Genomic DNA, 19,678 nt, shown 5'->3' with positions numbered 1-19,678 from the left:
GTTGCTCAATGGAATGAAATCATCTATCACACATGGAATCCTATTCCATCAAAACCATTCCTTCCCACCCCCTTCTCTTTTTTTCATTCCATTCCTCCTTCACTCTACTTTCTCAACAACACCATTACCTAACAACGACCACCACCACTACCATTGCTGCCACCACCACCTGATCGCCACCGTTGTTGTTGCCGCCACCATCGTTGCTGCCGCCACCATCTATGTCACCACCGTCGCCACCACCGCCGCCACCACCACCGTCGCCGCCGCCCTACCATCGCCATCACTACCAATGCTACCACCGCTTGACCACCACCACCCCACCCCCACCTCCATCACCGCCCACCACCACCATCGCCACCGACACCACCATATTCGTCGCCTGAGCTACCACCACCATCGTCGTTACGGGTCTTTTTTTTTTTTTTTTAAAAAAATATTTTTAGATAAGAGTGTTTTTATTATTCCTACAAGTTTTTTTTATATACCAAACAAACAAAAAGTAATAATTTATTCCATTCTTATAGGTTAACCAAACAAGACAAATGAATGGTAATGATCCATTTCATTCTCTTGTCAATTCCATTCCTTCTCTCATTTCATTCCCCCATTTATTCCATTACCTCCAACCAAACATACCCTTAGTGACCCGATTTAGAGAAAATATGCATGAGTGATCTAATTAGAACACTTTTGAAAGTTGGTTAGTATTATATGAGATATTCCCTATTATAAACTACATCTCAAGTGTTTTTTTTTCTTTTTTTTATGAATCAGCAACCTAATTCATTCAAAATAATCTGCATATATATTAAAGCAACACATTTTCCACTTGTAATTCAATTAGACCCTCCATATAGGTTCTAAGTGTACAAGTTTTCATTTTTACAAATTTTCCTTGATGAATGATAGAATGAAAAATATGTTGTTGGTGGGAATTGAACTCAATACTTTACTTTTAAAATGTTTATTGTTTACCAACTCAACTAGGATTAATTGATGTTAGTCTTCTCTTTTTCTTAATTGGTATAAATTCACAACCTTCCATTTTATTACTTTAAAATGCAAATACAAATTATTCTTACTACTATGTATTTTAGTAAATTATTTATATCTTATGAATCCATAATATATGTTATTAAATTTAACCTTTTTATTTTACTTTTTAACAACCCGTGTATCACACAGGCTATATCCTAGCACTACACTAAAATACAATGGGAGAGTTGGAGACATTAACACACCAATAATTGAATAAACCTATTAAAGTATTATAATTAAAGAAATCAAAATCTATTTTTGTATAATTAATTATCAACAGTTAATCTTTCACCATCTATTCCCGCCAACAAAACCTCGCAATCTCAGAAACTTATTAAGTCAACTTGTCGTTTAATATGTCCGGAAAAACCTCCAGCACCACCGCCGGCAAGCCTATCCGGTGCAGAGGTAGTAATCCCAGTATAAACAGTTTGAAACTTTAGATTATAATTTTAACACATTTATTTATGTTGTTGGCAGCTGCGATTGCTAGGAAACCAGGTGCACCACTTGTGATCGAGGAAGTGATTGTGGCCCCACCGCAACCTCATGAAGTTCGAATCAAGATCATATGTACCTCTCTTTGTCATAGTGATGTTACATACTGGAAAATGGAGGTACAGAGCTGTTGACTTTTGAAATCTGAGTCATATTAATGAGTGTTTTGTTGATGTTGAATTGTGTTTTGTTGGTGAAGCATCCGCCAGCGATTTTTCCTAGGATATTTGGTCATGAAGCAATGGGGTAAGCTTTCATCAAATTAATAAAATTTGTATGTCTAATATGTTGTTTTGTTATTTTTTTATACTTTTTTTAACAGCCAAATTTCATTGAAAAAACAAGCAAGCGACTAGCATTCACCAATAAAGCAATAAACAACCATAATCAAAACGAAAATCTACACCAATCTTTCCATTTGAGACTCATCCTTTTTTCTCTATTCTTCAACCATAGAAAAGAGAGTCTTTTATGTCTTCTTTTAACATATTGATTGATACTCTTGTTTTGTTGAATAGTGTCTCATTTCTTGATTTCCACAAACACCAACATACCACGAGAATAATTGATCATTCATCTTACCTTTTTGGGTCCTTATTTTTAAGTGTTTTTTAAGAAGATCTCTTACCTCGAAAGGGCAAACAAGGGGAATAGTGCATCAATTACTTATGAATTGACAAATAACCGACGCTATATAGCAAGAGTTTAAAAAGCGTTCCACCGATTCCAAAGCGTCTTCTCATGAGGGGCAAACCTTAGTTCCATCAAGTACCCCTCGTTTATTAACTCGTCCGATGTAGCAATTTGCCAATTCTGCTTTCCACCCAAACAAATTTACCTTTAAAGGTACCCATAGGTTCTAATCCATAACAAACTCATTATTAGTGGTATTGCCATTAAACAATGCCGATCGACACGATTTAGTGGACAAGATACCATTGTTCTTGGAACCCCTCTACTGATGTCGGTTCTCTTGTCTTGTCCATGTCCATTTCCAACCATTAATGGATGGACCCTCCATCGTTTTTTCCCGCAACGAGCAACGTTTATGCTTTTCGAGTTGGAACAAAGCTGGAAATTTTACACATGAAGGCACTTCTCCCACCCAATTATCCAACCAAAAGGATATATTATTTACATTACCATGTATCGCTTTTAAACAATCATTCAAAGAAACATCTCGGTTAATGAAATACTTATCTATCTTAACTATATTGTTCCACACACCTGTCGGGACATATTTACAAGGAATCAGGTTGATTCCGAGGGCGTTGAATATATTCTAGTTACCACTCGCCTCCAACGTATTTCCGGTTGAGTTTTGAACTTCCACCACCACCATTTAGCAAGTAGACTCAAATTTATATCCTGCAACCACCCGATTCGAGACCTCTCAAGCCATGCACCCTACCCACATGGGTCGACGACCTTTGTCATGAAATCAGTTTTATGTGGCAAACCTTTGCCATAAAGTAAAGCCATACACCCTACCCACATGGCTCGACGACGGTGTTGCCATGTGGTTTGAAAGTCGTACACCCTACCTATATATGCGCCCATCTTATTTAATACAAGCAACAAAATAACATTTAATAAATTAGTGATTTGCAGCTCGAAAAGTTAATAAATGAATTATTATATATTGCAGCTCGAACTACAAATCACTAATTTATTAAATGCTATGTTGTTGTTTGTTAGTTTGTTAAACAATTTATCAAATTTAACCACTTATTAACCAATAACACTTGAATATATGACATCAATGGCGGAACCCGAACATATTTATTGACGGGGGCGAAAATCTTAGATTAATCTTAAGCTCATTCACATAAAAAATAAAATAAAATAAACTAACCTTTTTACACTATATAAAGATCGTATATCTAAGGAAAAAACAGTTTCCACAAATAAACAACAAAAAAATCATGACATTTTTATTGCGGGATGATACTTCCCAACATTAAAGCTAATTCATTAAACTAGCCGATATACTCAACTAATGAAATAATTAATAATCAAGTAAACAATAATACAAATCGAAAATTAAACTTTGGAGCCACTCATTTTATCATTTTCAAGAATATATATAATAAAGTCTCTAATAACTTATTATATGGGAAGGGGTTTGATGGATAACTGTGTTAGTGTTTTCAGTTTACGTCCATCCATTTTATCATTTTCAAGAATATAATAAGTCACTTTTTTCTTCCTATCATTCTTTTCATCTCATAGTAAAAGAAAAAGTCAAGAAACTCAGAAACTACAATCAAAAAAACAACCGAAGCTTTAAAACCCATTTCTAAACCCAAAGTCAAGGTGGGGCCACAGCCCCTCCCCGCCCAATATATGTTCTGCCCTTGTATGGCATACACATGTTCAAGAGAACATTAATTTAGTAACTATTTTCAAAACTACATCATTTTAGTAAATAAAAATTTCAACTACATTACTTTGAGAAAAAACTTCTGTCTGGACTCGGGAAGGCTATGCATCCAAGGTTACACTAGATATAATTGTAGTGTTAGAACTCGTAAGGATGCGAAGGTTGAATCGAGTTGAGAGTACCTCCCTCAGTATAGTTTCGTAACATATGGGTCTTCAAGTGTTTACCTCTTCTCCAAAATGCTTGCATCTATCATTTTTTCTTATGTATATTTCTCATGTTTTATAAATGAGGCACAAAAGCCTACAAAAGTCATGGATAGATGAAGGGTCTCACTTAACTAAAGACTTAGCACCTTAATAAATTAATCAAGTGACATAAAGAAAACTCTATTAAACAATTCATCTTCAATTAACAATATGAAGAGTCCCATTAATAATTTAACTAAATTAAATCACCATTCAACTTTTTTAAATTTCCAACAACAAACATCACTGATGTGCTATCCAGACAACAAAAGTGGTCAAACGAGTCACTTTGATAATCATACCCGTTTTGTATGATAGGACGAAAAGGATTTATGACGCCTACATCATACAGTCCGTATGATGTTTTGCTTGACAAAAAGGATGACTAGTGTGATCAATGAGAAAAGCTATAGTGGTTTTATGATCTTTTCTGCCCTATCATACGACAGAGCGAAAAGGCCATACGACCTATATGGGCATACGAGTCGTATGGTAGAGCAAAAAGTGGTCTAACAAGTAGTTTTGAGAGTCGTACGGGCTGAATGATATGGCGAAAAAGGTCATATGTTTTGTATGAGGCATAAGTCATATGGCTAGTATATGTTTTGACTTTTGATTGATGTGACCGTTGACAAGAGCCATACAAGCGAAATCACATAAAATATACGACCCATATTACATGACGAAAGAAAAGGTCATACGAGTCTAATGAAGGTGAAATCATATGACTCGTATGATATTTTGACCGACAAAAGAATAACTGAGGTGACCATTGGCTAAAGCCATACAGACCAGGCCACATAACCTTTTTTGCACTATCTTACAACCCATATGATATCTTTATACAAATTTATTGGCTCCCCAACTATAAACTTCCTTCTTTGATTCCCAATTTCTCAAAACCGTATTATAATTACCATTTCTTTTGTGCACAATAGGGTAGTAGAAAGTGTTGGAGAAGGTGTACATGAAGTTATTGAAGGAGACACAGTGATCCCAACATTTTTACCGGAATGTGGTGAATGCACATATTGCTTATCCAATAAAAGCAACCACTGTTCAAAACTACGTTTTAGTGTTTCACTGGATGAAAGCAGGTTTACAGACATCAATGGAGAAAAACTGTACCATTTCTTGTCAGTATCAAGTTTTAGTGAATACACAATGGTTGACATTCATCACGTGACCAAAATTGATCCCCAAACACCCCCAAGTAGAGCTTGCCTCTTAAGTTGTGGAGTATCTACAGGTAAATTATATTCATATTTTACATGTGAAATGTTTACTTTTTTGTTGTATTATGTTAACGTATAAAGTTTCAAGTATGTAACGATTTTAGGGGTTGGTGCCGCTTGGAAAACCGCAAATGTGGAAGCTGGATCAACGGTTGCTATATTTGGATTGGGGGCAATCGGGCTAGCGGTATTATCACGCTAAATTCAAATTTCTTACACGACCAAACGGTTGCTATATTTGGATTGGTCGTGTTCGTGTTAACCTGACGGATTCACAGGGACCCGTCAGACTTATATATTTTGCCATGTAATATGTTAAATTAATCAGGGAAGTTTAAAACTAAAATAGAAATTGGCATAATATTATATAATTAAAATGTAATGTTTTATTTTATTTTGTTGTTTCAAAAGCGTAAATTTAAAGTATTGATATGCGCCGTCAGAAAAAGTATTAGTATGTGAAAACAATAATAAATAAAAAACTTTCGAGTCAAACGGGTTGTAGTCGTGTCAACCCATGAACATACGGGTGAGTGTGTTAGTCACAATTTTCGGGGTTGGGTCGTTTATTGTTGATGTTTTAGAATGTGATATGCACATATGAAACTTTTGTTTCACATATTAATATTATGCACTGTTATTCATTATACATATAAAAATGATAAATTTTATGATATTTATGGTTTTGACATGTTAACAAAACATGCCTCATTTTTTCCTAGGTCGCTGAGGGAGCAAGGCTATGTGGAGCCAAGAGGATTATAGGTGTTGATGTGAATCAAGACAAGTTTGAACTAGGTAATTATAACTTGTAATTTGAATCTTTATAATGATATGGGAAGGTTTCCATTTATGTTAGTATAAACACGAATAAAGGATAACAGGATAGTTTATTATGAAATTTTATAAAGTGCAAATTACTCTTTTGGTCATTTGAGATTTGGCCTGTTTAACCCTTTTAATCCGAAAGGGAATTTTCTGACAAATCATGTCTCGAGGTACATATTTTAATCATTCGTCGTCCCAAAATTGAGTTAAATCTAATCCCATGTTTTTTAAAAGGACTAAAATGCCCCTCAAGTGACAAGCACGTGATGAGGTTTAACAAAACTTTGGGGCTGCATTAGCAATGCTTTACATTGTAACCCCATTACATGATATGCAAAAAGATTCATTTTAGATTAAAAGAGTTAAATATATAAAAAAAACTTTTAGACCAAAAGCGTAATTTACGCACCAAAAGTTTGTTTTACATTGTATTTTTTTTATATACAGGAAAGAAATTTGGAGTGACTGATTTTGTAAACTCTCGTAACTGTGGTGACAAAACTGTTAGCCAGGTAACTTAACCATAGTTAAACTTTCATTACACAACATAATTTTGTTGTTATTTTCCATTATTATTTTATTTTTATATCATAAAATTGTTTAAAATAGGTAATAATGGAGATGACCGGTGACGGTGCAGACTATTGCTTTGAGTGTGTCGGTTTGTCTTCCCTCGTGCATGAAGCGTACGCTTCATGCAGAAAGGTCTATTCTACCTCCATCTAGTATAGAACCGGGCTTTTTAAAGCCCGGTTATGGTGCATAAAGCACAACCCAGTATGCGATTTTCTACAACCCATAATTAAAGTTTCTTCATTTGTGAATGTAATAATATTTAGGGATGGGGAAAAACAGTTGTGTTGGGAGTTGACCAGCCGGGCGCAAAGTTGACTTTCAGTTCTAGTGAGGTACTTCACAGTGGGAAGTCTCTCATGGGCTCAGCTTTTGGTGGTATGAAACCGAAATCTGATATTCCAATCCTTATAAAACGCTACATGGATAAGGTAACAAGAATCTGCCTTTGACTTTTAAAGTCAAACCATTACTTAATGGAAATCCTAATGAATATTGGTCTTTTCAGGAACTACGACTCGATGAATTCGTGACGCATGAGGTTGAGTTTGAAGATATTAATAAGGCTTTTGATTTGCTTCTTGATGGGAAGAGCTTAAGATGTGTGATTTGGATGAAAAAATGATTGAATTTTGTTTCAATAATGTATTTTTACTGTAGTATGTTGGTTGGTCATGTTGTGTGTTATTTGTGGTTAATAAGACAGTTGTGTTAAGTTCTTGATTTTAACATTTCTAATAATGAAACTACACGTGTTTTTGAATTTCAATTATATAAAGTTATGGGTTTCTTAATGGAGACTCTAGTTTGATTCTCACTTACAACACTTTGGGGGATATGGGTGGCTCAATGAAGGAAGACTGAGATCTTTTGTAATTTTCAGTTCGATCCTGAAGGCATCCGGGTTTTACCACCAGTGGGCCTTCGGGCGGTGGGTTTTCCCCGAAACTGGAGATAACTTGGAGGCGCTTAAGGGCTCCGTACGGCTAGGTTGGGCCAGCTGGCGGTGGCCTTTTGCCAATGGGTCACCCCGTATGGAGTACCTAGGCATTCTATGTTTGTTGGCCGTTCAAAAAAAAAAACAAAAACACAAGACATGTATAAAAAACATTTTATCTTAAATTTTATGATAGGCTTTTCAACAATATTTTATAATTCGTATCTAGTTCGTTTATTGATTAAATGAACAAATCAAAAACACCTGTCTGTTTAAGTGTTGCTGTATTTCATCTTTTTGGTTAAATTTAAATAAATGAACACGAGTTTAGATAATCGCTTACATCCCTACAACGATCTCCGTTCTTATAGAACTTGGTGGCCTTGACATTTCAGTATTCACTACATGTTTCTATTCAAGGACCATTTCTCGATTTGTGCAATCACAAGAGACCTAACTTCTTAGTTAACGTCATTACATTAAAACAAATTTGTCATGTACCTAGAATTATGTCGAACCAGACTTTGTCTAACATGATCAACATCTTTAGGTTTTGCCCTTTTGAACAAAACTAAAATCTCAACAACTGCAATTCATAATTTCATACGAATAATTTCGAATATTAATATCTCATTCATTTAAATATTTAACTATAACTTAAATTACATATTTTACTTTGCTATAAACTGAAATCAAACACAATACAATCGCGGAAACTATAGCGTAAATACATGTGTACCTAAATCCGATAAACTAGATGACGGGTTTAGGCTAATACATGATCCGACCAAAATGTGCTTAGGTCAAAATGAGATGCTTTCTCTTTAATTTTTTAAAAGTATTTTTTGCTTTCAGGCTTGAAACAATTTCTGCCAAAATGATGTTAAAATGACTTGTTTTAGAAAAAAAGGTATCAAAATAAGTTCACACGTTATATATTTCTTTTGGTGACTAGTGTCAACAGTGAAGGTGGGTGTGGCGACGCCGAAGACGATGGGGTGGTGCCGGACACAACCATGGTGGTGGTCATGGTGGCGGAGGACGGAGGTGCCCGGGGTGAGTGGTGGAGGCGACAATAGAAATGGTGGGGTATTGACGACGGTGGTATTTTTGATTTGGGTGTCAATGGATGTGACAAGGGCGGTGGTGTCGGGGACAACGTGTAGGTAGCGGACCCAAACAAAAGTAATGGTTTGTACAAATCAGGGGTGTTTACGATTTGGTTTTCGCGGTTTTTAGGTCAAACCGTGAACCAAACCGTTGGTAACGGTTTTTGATTTTTGTAAACCAAAACCGAACCGTAGAACTTCTAAACCGAACCGAACCAAACCGTTAATAACGGTTTGGTTTCGCGGTTTGGGCTTGTTGGATTATTATACAAGATGTCCAAATTAATGCATAATATATTTTTAGTAATGTTGTCATATGTTTATATAATTTAACAAGCATAAACAAGTCATTAAGAAATAAGCAAAACATGAACCTATGGATTTGGGCTCTGCCCATATTTTTCTTAACCATTATTGTTCAATTTAACAATACATATCTTATATACTTTAAATTAATTATGTATAATAATAAACTTGAACATATATATACATATAAAATATAATATTTATAAATTTTAAAATAATTAATCCACACGGTCCGGCCCGGTTTTATACGGTTGGTTTTTGTTGTAAATCATATACCAAACCGTTTGCTACGGTTTGAATTTTTTGAAACCGACCGACCGATAGTTAATGAAAAAACCAATCGTGAAACCAAACCGATGACCGGTTTGGGCGGTTTCACGGTTTCGAACCAAACCATAAACACCCCTAATACAAATTCATTAAATTTAATAACCCTTTCTAGGATAACAAATTTTATAATAATCATTGCCTATTTTAACTGTCTTTGTGGTGATTACAAGGAGACTAGCGACCACCTTCTCACCTCGTGTTATTTTACAACATTAATTTGACAATTTGTTAGTAAATGGTATAATATTTCTCCGATTTTCGCCTTCTCGGTCCGGGATTTGCTTACCATTCATCAATACAGTAATTTGGGGTTCAAGAAAAATAAGGTGCTTTACAGTGTAATTCTTACAACGTGTCGGTGTATATGGAAGACTCGAAACGAGGTGATTTTTCAAAATAAGATGGCTAGCATCTCCAAAACGATGGTGGACATCAAATCTACGGGTTTTCTTTGGATTAAAAATCGGTCATCCTTTAAAAATTTTCTTTGAAAAGATTGGTGTAAATTTGAGTTGTAACCTTACTTTGTTTGCATTCTAGCTTCTTGCTAGTTTGTGGTTTATGAAATTTGCTGTTCAAAAAAAAAAAAAAAAACTGTTAACAAATTTGATACCGACTTCAATAAACTTATATACAATTTATTTTTAGCCAACTTAACTTGTTTATTTAATAGGTTTATTGGATTCTAATAATCTCTATTAAATGGTTTTGGCCGATAATAATCCCTATTTATTTTATAGCCAATGGTGGTCCCAAATTTAAAAATGTTGGCCTCCAATGGTCCCCCTTTAAAAAGGACTTAACGGCGTTATATTTTTATCCAAATTTCAAACTAATGTTTTAGGGTTTTTGATCGGAAGGAGGATACGAGTCAACTGGTGTAAAACTTAGCTCGAAACGTTGATCCAAACGACTTGATTTTTGTTAATTATATGTTCAAAGACCCGAATCGAAGCATTGTTTCGTCGTTTTGAAGCCCGTTTCGAACTAAATTTTACATTAGTCGACTTGTATTCTCGTTCCGATCAAAAGCCCTAAAACATTAGCTTAAAATTCGGAAAAAAGTATAACGACGTTAATTCCTTTTTAACGAGGGACCATTGGGGGCCAACTTGTTTAAATTTGGGGCCGCTGGTGATGATAAAATGAATAAGGATTATTATCGACCAATAGCACTAAATAGGGATTATTAAAATCTAACCCTTTTAATAAGGGTCCCTTTTAATAATTAGTCATAATTGTTTTGTTTTTCTCTTCAACACCATGAGACATTGGAGCCGTTACGCTCGATGGAGAATTGGAGATGGTGCAGTCCATGTGACGACACGGTCACCGCCCCCGTGGATGGGTTGCATGCCATTCCATCACTTACAACGTACACGCAATTTAAATCAGCATTGCCCCACTGTCAGTTTATGTGGACATCTCAATTTATTATAATTTAATTTTCTTTTTGAGCTGTTTAATATTTAATGCAACATTTGTTTATTAAAATTTCATTATAGTTGCATATACTTTACTAATATTAGTGTACACCATCTTAAGGGTTTATTTTCACTTAACAATTGTTTATCAAAGGATTTATTTATTTAGTGTACACCCTCTTTTCGTAATGTGAAACAAACATGTTTGAAGTTGATTATATTTCCCTACCATGTTAAAGGATCTAATGGCTATGGTCAATTATACATATTGAGAATTTAAAAGGATCAAAAGGGTCATAGAAAGCAAAACAATTATGGGTTTCGAAATTATGATTTTGCACACCGTTGCGATTATGATTTTGCACCGTTTATGTTTAATATTTTGCACACCGTTTCGATTATACATATTGAGAATTTAAAAAGATCAAAAGGATCAAAAGGGTCATAGAAATCAGAAGGTTAATTATACAGCTGTTTGGTACCGAATGTTGTTTCGATTATGATTTTGCACACGTTTTGCACCATATAATCCAAACCCGAACCGAAATAATTCGGATTGGTTCTTGGGTTGGGTTTATGGGTTTCAGGTCAACCCGAAAAACCCAAATAAAGTTTTGCTTTAAAACTTGACATTATTAGTAGATTCAATCGATTTCGATTATGATATATTTTCTTTATTGAAGTTATGATTATTGATCATGTTGATTCAATAAAAAATTTGAATATGGTATATTCTATTTGATCAAATAGTAGCTTTAATTGAGTTTAAGTTTGATTATAATTTGTTGGACCTAACTATTTAATCGAGTATGGTTTAATCGGTTATGGTATATTCAGTTTAATCGAGTATGGTTTAAATAGTATTTTAGACTTTTAATCGATTAGTAGGTTCAATCGAGTTTGATTATATATATTGTGCTTGTCTTAACTGTTTAATGGAGCATGGGCTAATCGATTGTGATATTGTAGCTATAAATTTAAGTTGTTTTTTTGTTTTTTTTTGGTTAACGAAGCTGTTTTTTTTCTTATATAGACACTCGAAACCCGATTAACCTAAACCGAAAAAAAAAACCCAGATTAACCCTAACATGAAATAATCGTGAGAGATTTGGGTTCGGTTTCCGTTCTAGATTTAAAACTGTGAAACCCGAGGAACCCGACCCGAAAAACAAACCGGAAGAACACCCCTAGTGGTGGACGGGTTACACATAGACATGCGGCTAGGTACGACTATGCTAGTTTAGACTGCTTTGGATGCACTGTGTAAGTTAAGGGCATAGCAACGAGCTAAACCCTATGTTAGAATGGTAATGTGGATGTGACGGTTAGGGCATACTCTCACTGCAAAGATATGGTTAATACAAATACTGTTAATACACAGAATTGTGATGTTGTGAGGTTGTATTGGTTATAGGACAACAAATTTACTTTGGGGGGCAAGAGTGAGTTAGGCAAGAGCTTAGCATAGGAAAAGGTGAGTTTCTACGTGTAGGAATTCAATCCCTTGACCTTCTCATTAAGCAATATCGTATATATACAAATACACAGTATATTCTATTCTAATATTAGATTTACAATGATCTCTCCTAATAATGTGGAGATTTAATAACAAAATATAGGATACGCTATTACGCCCCCGCAGTCGAAGCCAGGGTTCACGAAGGCTCAGACTAGAACGAAAGTCATCAAACAACGCCCGCTGTAAGCCTTTAGTAAATATATCAACAATCTGGTATCTAAAGGGGACATGCAGAACTCGAATGCGACCCCGGTGTACCTGCTCCAGAACAAAGTAAATGTCTAACTCAATAGGTTTCGTGCGTTGGTGTTGGACTGGATTTCCAGAAAAATAAAATGGCACTCATATTACCAGAATAGACTAGTGTGGCATTAGTAAGCGGGCGGCGAAGTTCGGGTAGAAGATTGTGTAGCCAACAAACTTTAGCAACAACGTTAGCTATGCCGCGATATTCTGCTTTAGCACTAGATTGAGAAATAGTGGTTTGGCGTTTCGATGACCAATCAATGAGGTTGTTACCAAAGTAAACACAATACCCAGAAGTAGAGTGACGAGTGTCCGGACACCCATCCCAGTCAGAATCAGTGTAAGCCCGTAAAGAGTGGGTGGGCATAGGTCCGAGAGTAAGATCAATATCAGAAGTGCCTTGAATGTACCGTATGATGTGCTTTAAACTGTGCCAATGATCAATTCGTGGCGAATGCATATGCACGCATATTTGCTGGACAACATAGGAGATGTCGGGTCGTGTGAATGTGAGATATTGAAGTGCACCGGCTAAACTTCGACAAAGAGATGGGTTCTCAAATTCGGGGGCCGAGGAGCCAAGTTTACCTTTAGTATCAACAGGGGTCTATGGGTTTGCACGAGGTGATCATACCTGCACGGTTAATGATGTCATGAGCATAAGACTGATGCGATAGAAACATATTATTACCCGTGCGCGTAACAGAGATACCCAAGAAGTAACTAATAGGACCAAGATCCTTCATAGAAAACTCTGAAGCAAGACGCTCCATAAGTGTAAGTCGTAGTTCTTCGGAAGAAGTGGTTAATAATATATCATCCATATAAAGAAGTAGATAAGTGATGTCAAGTCCGTGGTGATAGATAAATAGGGAGTTATCACTACGACTTTGTGTAAATCCTAAGGAAATCACAAAATCAGTGAACCGCTGGTACCATGCCCACAGAGCTTGTTTGAGGCCATATAGAGACTTCTTGAGGAGGCATACATGGTTTGGATATTCCTGATTCCAATCACCCTTGACAACGAAACCGACCAATATGCATCTTGGTCTGAATTGTTTAAGATTCATTGTGCCGTTCATAACAGGTCCACGATCATCTCCTTCCCAAACCTACATCTGCTGCTACCGCCGCTAATACAACAAAACAATCCGTTGCTGATGAACTCTGGGATCATCTCGATGCCATAGTCCTTCAATGGATCTATGGCATAATCTCCAACGACCTTCTCCAAACAATATTAAAGCCAAACACCACCGCTCACATAGCATGGACCACACTTGCAACATGTTTTCAAGATAATAATATGTCTAGAAGTATTTATCTTACTCAAAAACTTAGTAACACCAGGCTTGATAATTTTGGCAGTATGGCTGCATATTGTCAGGCGGTTAAAGTCCTCTCTAATCAGTTGGCCAATGTCGACACGCCTCTCTTCGATGAAAAAATGGTACAACAATTAATTAATGGGTTGAATGAGCAATAAGAGGATATTGCAATGCTATTGACCAACCTCAAACCACTACCATCGTTTCACGAAGTTCGCTCCAAACTTATGCATGAATCATATCGTAAGGCAAATTTAACTTTCATGCTGCCCAAACTGCCAGTACAGCCCTACACGCGGCTACCATCAGACTCGATACCTCCTCAAATCAACGTCCCGATTATCTTACAATAGAGAACTCATCAGAACACGGTCGGGGTCGTGGCCGTGCCCGCGGGCGTGGTCGTGGTCGAGGTGCAAGGGGTTATTCTGAGCAGGGTCAAAATAATACTACTCCCATTATTCATTTGGGCCTGGGCAGTGGATATTCCATCCTCAATGGGCCGGCCGACCCATCTACATGGTATCATTCCTCCAACCCTAACAACTGCAACACACCTTTCTTTGCCGGCTGTCATATTTTCCGATCACCTATCTCTCACATCCTACCACCCACCCACCACTTCCCTCATGGATCCCAAGCTATATCCGGCGGTCACCCGTATCATACCATTTGCAGGTGTTACGAATAAAGTTGTAATTGACTGTTTTTAAAATATGAAATCACGTCGAGGTCATTTGTAATATGTATTTTGTTTATTATGTTTAATGATATTTGTTGCTTAAATTTCTATACGTAGTTTATTTAATATAATTTTTTGCTCATCTGGTTTGGCTTGACCCGTTTTAGTTTAGCTTGATCCATTCTAGACTGACCTTTTTTGGCTCCCACTGTCTAAAAATCCTAGATCCGTCACTGGGCTATGTCATTAATAATTTTGCTATTTAGTGATATTGTAAATCCAACACCGATTGAGTGGCGAGACGACATGTGTTATGACAACTGATTGCTCTATTAGTTTATCAGCAGTAGATATATTATTCAAGATAATTATGTCGTCTTATGTTTTGAACTATGACTGTTTATGAACACATCGAAACAAACATCAACCTTTTTTCTAAACATGCATATCCAAGAGACGCTGCTGAACAGTTTGAGTAAAAGTGTATGTCCAATACTTTGCGCCCGTGGATGTGAAAAAAATGGATTTGAGAGGACGCTTTTGGGCCATCGTTAAAAGGGTTGTTATTAAAAGACAGGACATGTGGTGACTTGTCTAGATTTATTTGAACTAGGGATTCGTTTTGGCATATTTTATTACAATATTTACCAAAAGTACGCAATAAATGATTTTTTCAGAACTGTTAAACATAAAACCTATTAATATAAGGTGACCTGCTTTAGCGTGTACCAGAGTTGGTGCACGTAGAAGACATTAGTTGGATTGACATGAATGACTTTTGGCATAATGAAGTCTAATGGACATAGCCTTGTTAGGTTTATTATACCTTTGTACGAGGACTTAAGATTTTCGCCGTGCTTGACTATAAAAGACTGTATTTGTGTAAATCCAACATAGTTAACAAACCAACTCAGGTGAGTTGTCACTGGCATATTATGTTCAGCATAAAAATCATGTGCCAAAATAGGGTCGATAGTAGGACTTCTGTAGGGCCTGGGCTTGCTAATAGTCTTTTGTGTTATTTCATGCTAACCACGATGTAATTTACTTAACTTTCGGTTTGTTATAATAATGTTTGGGTCCGAGGCCTTATAATATTGAGCCTATTGGGCTGGATATTGATGTGTTGTAAAACACACGTATTTTCCGCACCTTTTATCTACGTAATATATTATATTTTATGTGTTTTTACTCGTTTTAGATAGGTTTTACATACATTTATTAATCTTGTAGGTTTTGGGTAAAAGAAAGGAAGAAACCGGGACTTTTCGAGCTTTCTACGAGCCTTTTACACATACAAGTTCAAGACAAAGCTCAAGGCCCGACCCGTATGCATCATGGAGGCCCAAGACCATATTATATTATATTATATAAAAAAATAAAACCCTAATCAGCCAAGAGAGTTGCTGATCGGAATCAATAGCAGCACAACAGCATCAACAGCAGCACAACAGCAGCATCAACAGCAGCACGACAGCAGCCAACAGCAGCACAACAGCTGCTGATCGGAATTTCCAGCAAGAAAAAAGAAAGAAAAAGCTTTTGTGTGCTAGGGTTTTGATCGTGTGACGGCTAGGGAAGGAAGAACAAGCAAGAATCAAGCCTCGGGATCATTCACCACTGTTTTTTTACAGTCGAGAGCAGCCCCGGAACACCTCATATCCTTACCTCTTTTTCATTGTTCATACACTTTTAGTTTCTTGCTTAATTGTTGAATTGTTTTGCAATTACTTGAGAGATTGAATTGTTTATGATTAGGATTGATTGTTGGACGATTGTTAAGATGGTTGGTATGAGTTTTATGATGATTTTATTGAGTGTTTGCTGCTGTCCAATTAATATGCTTGGCTAATCTTGTTAGTTCTACCTAGGAATGATGATAATTGTCAGGTTTTGATGAGTTTTATGGATTGTTTGATTAATAGACCTTAATTGTTATTGTAAAGTTTGATTTAGACATGAAATAGGTTGTGTTTAAGGGCTGGAAATTTTGGTGATTTATTGCATAAACCCCGTGTGTTGATTAATTAGTTTTGTATTGATTGATCGGTGCATTGTTTGATTCTAGACTTTGTGTTTAGGGTTTGTTTGCGGTAGGTACCACCGTAGGGTTTTGTTGCATGATTAATTGGATTAAGTACAGTGGTTAAACACCTTTCTTGAGACCGAGAGGTGATAGGAAGTTAGGGTTGTCTCATTGCCTTTGCATGCTAGAATAAGGATTGCGCGAGAGCGAGTTCGTTTCTTGTCAGGTTTAGGTGTTTGAGCGACTAGTTGATCTATTTTGGTTTAAGTTGAATTGTTCCTCTATCCTTGGTTGTGTAGTATTCATTACCATTAGGGTCGAGTGTTGGTGAGACCGAGAGGTGATCCTTCATTAGAACACGTTAGCAATTATTTCCCGGTTTGGTCGTTTTAGCCGATTTTGAGTAGTTATGGTTTGTTGTGTGAGACCGAGAGGTAATCCAGTGAGCCCGAGCGATCCTTAGTCGTGTCATCTTTAGGAACCGGTGTCTATATATCATTCAATCCATTAGCTTGTTAGGCCTACAATTTGATTCAGACCTAGGTAGACGTTTTTCTCCACCCGAAGTCAACTCAGTTAGTTTTCCGTTAAGTTTTATATTTTTGGTAAGTTTTGTTAGTTAATCCAGTTAGTTCAGTTAAGTTAAAAGAAATAAAAAATCAATATAATATTATTTTAAGGTAGGTCTTGTCTAGGGTTAGTGATCTTTAGCGTTCTGACGTGTCCACGTGTTCGATACTCGGACTTCCTAAGTCTATACTACTTGCGATCGGTACACTTGCCGGTTGTGTGTGGTTTTAGGATTTTCGTTTTAATATTAAAGCTTAGTTGTGAGGGTCATTTTTATAGGGTTATTAGACACACATCAGATATAATGAAAGACATGTGCATGGAGATGCACTATAAATAGTGCATCCTTCCATGCACAAACTAATCTTTTGGCAAACCAATCTATCTTATTCACTCACCAACTCTCTCTACTCCCTCTCTTTCCTACTATAACTGGAAATAAACCAAACCCGACAAGATCCGAGATCTTGGTGACTTGTAAGTGATTTCTGCTAGCTTACAAGGAGATTGATCCAAGAATATTGTTGTTTGACCCCGTTCTAAGGACCTACAACTTCATTGAGCTTTGGACATGTGTTGGCCTAATGTCCACCTTTCCCACACAATGAGAGGTAGGTGATGGCCTCGCGGCTGTTCGACAACGACTATGAGAGTAAGAAACACAACAAGATGAATGATATATAGGTCAATGGTGATAGATCAATTAAGGTAATGGATACTTGGAGAAATATATCATCACCTTGAGCTTGAAAAAAAAGAAAAACTTATGGATGGCTAGGGTCGAGAACACGTTGATCAACTTCATGCCAAGTAGTTCCACTTGTAATTATTAATGGTCTTTAGGGAGGGTTTAATGATGCCATCAACACAGTAAAAAAGGTTTTGATACTAGAGAAAAGGGACATGTTTAGGCTGTCTTCTATGGAGGGGCAACGTTGCCCTTCCACATCATCGTCATAGGGCTTTGAAGCTTCTCTATATAACGTCTTGCTGTGGTTTGGTGCACCATTATATATATATACATACATATGTATATGTGTATATGAGAGATAGAGAGAGAGAGATGCAGGCCCCACCATTCCCTCCCCATGTCGCCCCTTCATTGTAACCCATACTGGATGGTCTTATGCTACAATAACTAGAAGAAGATAGTTTAATGGCCAACATATGCAGTAACGAGGCAAGAGATCGAGTTGAATGCTTCAATGATTGCTTGGGAGTTTGTTGCCATGCAATGCGAGAGAAAGGTTTGATAATGCTAAATATATAGGTTTACAATGCTAGCTTTTTTTCAAACTTAACTTTTATAAACAAACCAACAAAAAGAAGCACAACCCTCTCTACAAGCCGGAGAGGAGCCCCAAAAAACAAGCAACTACTTAAACTTGAAAGAGCACCATTTAGACCAATTTATCGATTTACAATTAGATCTATGTTTAAACCATAAAAAGCTTAGAGACTTAATTTCTCCAATTATGTCTTCAACCTTTATACTTTTGACTTCAAACAACCTCTCGTTCCTAGCTTTCCAAATACTCCAACAAGTGATGATCACAATACCGTAAAAACATTCTTTTCCAAACCCCCCCAACCCGAGTTATGGTGTGCCTCTAACAAATCTTTAATTGAGAAGGCAAACATCGGAGGATTTTTACACCACGTACTGTAGGTCCGTGACGGGTGGATCTAACAACTATCTTTGGATCCACCAAACTTAGTGCTAGCGGAAATTACACTAAGTCACTTAAGTGGTCTCGGATTTTGAGAGAGTTTATGCTCGGGTTTAGAGAGAGAGAGAGAGAGAGAGAGAGAGAGAGAGAGAGAATACAAGTATGTAAAAGTTGGATAGTTTGGCAAAAAGGTTCTCGTTTCTCATGGCATGCTCTCTATTTTATAGAGGAGCATGCATGAGAAGTTATATTATTTCCAAATGCCCAATGGGCTTGATTACATTTCCCTTGGGCTATTTCCCTTGGGCCTATTACATACAAAAATGGCCAAACAACCCAAATACATAACCGAAACAACACAAAAGACTAAATACACAAAAGGGACCTAACAATCTCCCTCTAGTCTTTAGTATTGGAACCCGTCGGTGTCGTGACCAAATATTCGTCCTCGGTTAGTGGAAGTTCAACAAGTCTTCGGACGAACTTGTTGAAGGCTTCAACTATCCGGTCTGTATTCTGATGACCCAAATCCTCGACGGTCCTTAGCGGTGAGTTGTAGAGCTTCTTCACATCCTCAATGTGTAGACCCATAAGCTCGTGCTCGTCAAATACTTGAATCTCATGCATATCACGGCAGTGGATGACGGCCTCACCGATTTTATTATCAAACTCCCAACCAATGAAGTCTCGGAGAGTGTTGGAAGATATGGCTCGCCATGATA

General features: G+C 36.7%; 1 protein-coding gene across 1 annotated transcript; it reads left to right on the top strand.

The window, feature by feature from the left end:
- Positions 1 to 1,368: 1,368 nt before the first annotated feature.
- On the top strand, positions 1,369 to 7,544 carry LOC143588273 (alcohol dehydrogenase-like 7). Its single transcript, XM_077069327.1, has 10 exons — positions 1,369 to 1,449; positions 1,522 to 1,658; positions 1,739 to 1,785; positions 5,109 to 5,419; positions 5,510 to 5,592; positions 6,128 to 6,203; positions 6,681 to 6,745; positions 6,843 to 6,938; positions 7,073 to 7,237; positions 7,315 to 7,544. The coding sequence occupies exons 1-10, from the start codon at positions 1,398 to 1,400 to the stop codon at positions 7,429 to 7,431; spliced, it is 1,149 nt and encodes a 382-aa protein (XP_076925442.1). The 5' UTR covers positions 1,369 to 1,397; the 3' UTR covers positions 7,432 to 7,544.
- Positions 7,545 to 19,678: the final 12,134 nt, after the last annotated feature.

The sequence above is a fragment of the Bidens hawaiensis genome, unplaced genomic scaffold, assembly GCF_021521415.1.
Source record: "Bidens hawaiensis isolate Kalapana, Puna unplaced genomic scaffold, B.hawaiensis_p1.1 tig00036293_1, whole genome shotgun sequence".
In the NCBI taxonomy this organism is placed as follows: Eukaryota; Viridiplantae; Streptophyta; class Magnoliopsida; order Asterales; family Asteraceae; genus Bidens; species Bidens hawaiensis.
This window is presented reverse-complemented; position numbering and strand designations above follow the sequence as displayed.